The following is a 5,852-nucleotide window of genomic DNA, read 5'->3' as shown; positions in this document are numbered from 1 at the left end:
ATAAAATTTGTCTCATTTTGCCAAGGAATGGAAAATATACTAGAAAGTCAAAACAAGAATTTGTTTTCTGCAAATTTGAAGCAAACATGATTTTAGTTTGTTCAAATTTGAAAGCATAGTATACCAATAGAATCGTTTCAAGGTTCTGATCAAAAAATACAAAATTTGTCAATATCCATGCAAGTATGAATTACTTGTGATTTTGATAAAGTATAAGGACCTATTTGCAAAAGCACATGATGTTGTATTTTTAACATATTCAGAAACATAAACAAAGTGGATATTATTAATCAATGAAAAATTTAGTCCCAGTTTGATATATATTTGTATATGGTTAAGTTTAGATAAGTCAGATTTGAATTAAAAGATTAAAAAAAGAAATGATTTAAAATTTTAAAATAAAATAGGATAAAAACTATGCCGGCGGCTGCCGTCAGGGCCGTCAGCATACATATGACAACGTCAGCTGTCCGTCGGCTACATGCCGATATGCCGACGTCCATAGATATGTCGACGGTCTCCCTCTGCGTAGTGAATATATGTCGATGACCAGTTCTTTGCCGACAGTGAAGAGGCGAAAAAGGCGGCGATTTAGTGACCAAATACAGAATGAACGACACAAAATCACACCCATAAACGCAAGATAGACTAAGATATTTAACATACATAGCTCACGCAAATTATGGAGAACAATTATGTTGGAATTCAACTAATGACGCAGAGGTTGTATAGTATTATGAGGAGATGATTCAAACATTAGGTCAGATGAAGATGGGGTGGGCGAAACCTGTTGTACTCCACTCTTGCTTGCTTCCTTCTCGAATAGAGGACGCTTCTACAAGGTCAACATCAGGCCACAATTGCAGGTGAAGTAGGGTCAAATCTCGCTAGAGATAAACACAATGACTATGCACTTTGCAAGGTCCTCCGCGAGCAGCTGATGGGCTAGTCCCCACGAGGCCTATGGGCGGAACGACGCCCCGCGATGTGGAGCAGGGGCAGTCTGGCAGGGGAGAAAGCCGGGACAGCGAGGAGAACGATGAGGATGGCGTTGAGGAGGGACGATGCGCGAGAGATGGGTATTGATGTGAGATGAGTTGGCTTCGGGCAATTATTTCAGGATAGGGAGTGATTATGAAGCCATGGGCGTGAAAATTGATTACTCTAAAAATTTGGCACAACAATTTCAAAGCATATCTTGGCAGTGAGATCGAATAGAATCGATGGCACGCGGTGCCTGTGAAGAATGCTCTTTATCACACATGTGAAGGGAAGCGTTTCACTTAACAGAGTGTGGGTCCAGCTTGTTTGTTTGGAGAAAATAATAAAATAGCTGAAATTAGTATGTAGCTCTAACAGCAGCAACATCATAAAGTTCTAATGACAATGAGGCTCCAGGAAATCATCTAACAAAGGTATAGCAGCGTATAATCATGTAGCGTGCCATATCTCATTATGCACAAAGATAGCTTTAACATATTCTTTGGAGTCAACACGGTTCACTCACAGATGCAAGCTGTTGTATGTCAGCCTGCGTATGTTATCCTACTATAGCTAGCTTGCAAATGAAATTAGGGTTGTATTTGTAGTATTAGTAATTAACAGAACAGGGATATCTCAACTTCTACTGTACGTAGTTTATTACAAGTAGGCGGTTTTCTTTTTTGCGGCACAAGTAGGAGGGATATATAATGATGAAAACAATTGCAGTTGCACCACCCGTTGATCAGGTACGAGCACATGACAACTCCGAACATTTTCGACGTTAAATTTAGTTACACGACGATGACAACCTTAGTTAGCAAGCATGACAACATCGTGCTTCAGTTTATTTTTTACAGAAACTTACCATGTGTCGTTGAAATTAAAATTGCTATCAAAAATCGTCAGAGCCCGACTGCCATGCACCTGGTCATGTGGACTTATCATTTGGGTCGTAATATACCAGTCGGGTTGATTTGCTTAGCTTACTGACGCTGCCACCGCGTCATGCATATCTACGTAGTTTATTATAAGTAGGATACATTTTTTTGCCGCACAAGTAGGAGGGATAGATAATGATGAAAAAAATTGCAGTTGCATCACTCGTTTGTCAGGTACGAGCACATGACAACTGCAAACATTTTCGATGTTAAATTTAGTTACGCGAGGATGATAACTTTAGTTGGCAAGTATGATAACTTCATATTTCAGTTTATTTTTGCCAGAAACTTACCATGTGTCGCTAAAATTGGAATTGCCATAGAAAAACGTCAGCGCCGGAGTAACACGCACCTGATCATGTGGACTTATCATTTGGGTTCAGCCGGGTTGATTTGCTTAGCTGCCAGACGCATATATGCAATGGATCATGGCCACGTAGTCGCTACCAAGCTTACTGCCGCTGCCACCGCGTCACGCGTATCATCAACTTTGCAGTGTGGCCACCACGTTGCCGGGCACCACGGTGCGGGGCGGCCGCCAGCTGGTTGACTCACAAACGTGCGCTCCAAACGCTACCATGCATGCGATTTCTCCTGTACGTGACTATAAATACAGATGCGAAACAACAGGTTTTCTTCATTCTATCTTCCCTCGATCGAGCAAGAGTAGCTGACACGAGCAGACGAAGATGGCCAACCCCGCCCACGCCTCCGCCGCCCCCCTCCCCACCCCCCCCAGCTACTCCTCCGCCCAGCCCTAGCCCTGGCTCTCCCCCGGGCTATCCCACCCCCACTCCCACCATGCCGGCCACGCCCCCACCGGTTTCTCCTCCGACGAGTCCTACCCCACCTCCTACTCTCTCCCCGAGCCCTTCTCCTACCCCGGTCTATCCCAGCCCCACTCCCACCACACCCGCGCCCCCACCGGCTTCTACCTCTACCCAGCCTCCACCTGCCACTGGGCTCAAGGTCGGCTACTACAATGACAAGTGCCCTGACGCGGAGAAGATCGTGCTGGACGCCGTGCGCAACGCCACCGCCGGCGTGAAGGCCGGGCTCATCCGTCTCTTCTTCCACGACTGCTTTGTCCAGGTACACATACATTCAGACGCAAGTGAAGTTTGAGAGATTGATATACGCCTATAGTTGTGCACTGCACGATTGAGAAGCTAACTATGGTATCGTTGCTTTCAGGGTTGTGATGCCTCTGTCCTCCTGAACAAGGTCGCTGGCAAGCCTGAACCGGAGATGCTCGGTATCCCAAACTTGAGCCTGCGTGGCTTCGAAGTGATAGAGGCGGCCAAGAAGAAGATCGAGGAAAAATGTCCTGGTGTCGTCTCCTGCGCCGACATCGTCGCCTTCGCAGGCCGTGACGCCAGCAAGTTACTCAGCGGCTACAAAATAAACTTCAGCATGCCGGCCGGCCGCTATGACGGATTGGTGTCCCTCAAAGATGAGACCCTCCCGAACCTTCCCCCACCTTTCGCCAACCTGACTATCCTCACACAAATGTTCGCCAAGAAGGGACTCAGCCAAACCGACATGGTTGCACTTTCCGGCGCGCACAGCATCGGCCGCTCGCACTGCTCCTCCTTCCGTGACCGTCTCCAGCCGCCGGCCAAGGACAACTCCACCACATCGATGGACGCCACCTACGCTGGGAAGCTGACTCAGGACTGCCCCGCCGGTAGTGATCCAACGGTGCCGCAGGACTACAAGACCCCCGACGTGCTGGACAGCCAGTACTACAGGAACGTGATGGATCGCAAAGTGCTCTTCACCTCCGACGCAACGCTCATGACGTCACCAAAGACAAAGGAATTGGTGGAAAAGTACACTTGGTGGTTGATCGGAGATTTCTTGTGGTACAGACATTTCGAGGATGCCATGGTGAAGATGGGCAATATCGAGGTGAAGAACAGCACCAACGGCCAGATCAGGAAGAAGTGCGGGTTCGTGAACGAGCCCTACACCGGTTGATGATCTCTCAAGGGTGGAGACTATATATTCAGTCGTGGTTTTTGCGTGTGCCTTCTGATCTTCCATTCTAGTTTATTTTCCACTAAGGTTTTGGCTCGTCGGTTCATTTTATTCATTTGTGTTGTAATCTTTGTTGTGCCACTTAGCCAACTACGTACCGGCAATGCTTTTCACTGGGATTGATGAATTAATTTTTTTCTGATAATCATTATTTATCAATGGCAATATATATCTTCTCTGCTATAACATCCTTAGGTATGCATTATCCCTTCATGCAAAGGCACGATGCACAGCCTAAAGTGTGTATGGTCAACCGATCCTGACTGGATGCATACACTCTTTTTCTTTTGAGGGAGGGTAACAACAATTCTACTAAGTGCTCTATCAAAATCAGTTTGTATGAAGGCTCCCTACTTCTTCTTTTTTTTGCGGGAAAAGTGAGAGCTTTATTGATTATTGAATAGTATTACAATCCATAGCCAAAAGACATTGGACATTCTCATGTGCATCCTGTAACCACAGATCGGTATGATGCTCTGAGCGCGAAAATTTGGCTACAAAATCTGCAACACTATTCTGGGATCTATCTAACTTCATGATGGAAAGCTCCCGCTCCTCAACAAACACGGCCTTCAACTCTGACACCAGCTGGCCAATTCTTGATTTATCTTGCCCCTGAACGTTGACAAGTTTTATTAAGTTTGAGCAATCCGTTTCTAAGACGAAAGGCCTTGCAGCATATGTGCGTGCTATCATCACTCCTTCGACAGCAGCAAGTAACTCAGCTTCAAGGGAATCATCACATCATTGTATGTATTTGCATGATGCCAGTACCAAATCTCCTGTTGAGTCTCTAACAGCCACGCCTACTCCTGCATCCTTCTCCTTGGCGCTGAAGGCCCCATCCACTGATATAGCAAGGCAGCCCTCCGCCGGCACCGGCCACGGAGCGTGTACATCGGCCTTATTCTTGTGTACTGGCTGATCGTATCCACCATCAGCGATCCCTTTTCCTTTAATCGGGTCACGGCCATCTTTGCATTGAATCTGCAGCAGTGAGCTCATATAGCTCGCCAAGTAACTCCTCGTTACATGCACTGGTGGTACTGGTTTTTCATGGAGTTGATCATTTCTCAACTGCGAGTTCCTCCATATTAGCATGATCACGTTCTTCCTTACCCTTTCAACTGTTCGGGCTAGGAGATCAAGCAACCACTCCGGCCCAGAATTAAAGAGTTCTTCCCGGTCCGGTAGTTCCCAATCCTCCCTCATAGCCTCCCACACTGTGTGCGCCCTCGGGAATGTTACTACAACATGAAACGAGTCTTCCACCTCACTACCACATCTGAGACAAATGTCATTTTCATCCAGATGACGGTCCTTCTTCAATTGTCTTGTGGGGAGTCCTTCCTTGATCAATTTCCAGGCACAAATCTTCATTTTTTGTGGCACCTGAATGTTCCAGAAAAGCTTCAGGATAGGTCTATCTCCCCTTGGTCTTGAGCTGCCACCTTGTGATCGCAGATTATCTTCGACTGCGAGGTGATACGCACTCCATACCGAGAACATACCATCCTTTGTTGGGTGCCACGCCACAAAGTCATCTCCTTGCCTCCTAGAAGGTCGTATCCCAAGAATGACGTCCGCATCTGCCGGTATAAAGAATTGACGGACCCTTCCTATGTTCCATGTCCCATCAGGCAGCAAGAAATCAACCACTCTTGTGTATCTACACACCCCTTTCTCAGACAATGGCCTTCTCGAAGCATCTCTAGGAAGCCATGGATCTCGCCAAACACGTACACTCTCCCCATCTCCTATTCTCCATATTATTCCTTTCTTCAGGAGTTCGAGGCCATATTCAATATCGCTCTCCATCCCGGGGATGCAGCACCACTAAACACTGTGTCAATTAAACTTCCATGGAGGTAGTATTTGGCTTTCATCAAT

General features: G+C 46.6%; 1 protein-coding gene across 1 annotated transcript; it reads left to right on the top strand.

Moving 5' to 3' along the window:
* Window positions 1-2,504: 2,504 nt before the first annotated feature.
* On the top strand, window positions 2,505-4,145 carry LOC125529044 (peroxidase 2-like). The gene is made up of 2 exons (XM_048693450.1): window positions 2,505-3,014; window positions 3,117-4,145. The coding sequence occupies exons 1-2, from the start codon at window positions 2,505-2,507 to the stop codon at window positions 3,900-3,902; spliced, it is 1,296 nt and encodes a 431-aa protein (XP_048549407.1). The 3' UTR covers window positions 3,903-4,145.
* The last annotated feature ends 1,707 nt before the right edge of the window (window positions 4,146-5,852 follow it).

Source organism: Triticum urartu, unplaced genomic scaffold, assembly GCF_003073215.2.
Source record: "Triticum urartu cultivar G1812 unplaced genomic scaffold, Tu2.1 TuUngrouped_contig_5301, whole genome shotgun sequence".
NCBI lineage: Eukaryota > Viridiplantae > Streptophyta > Magnoliopsida > Poales > Poaceae > Triticum > Triticum urartu.
Note: the sequence above shows the minus strand (reverse complement) of the source record. Positions and strands in the feature narration are given on the sequence as shown.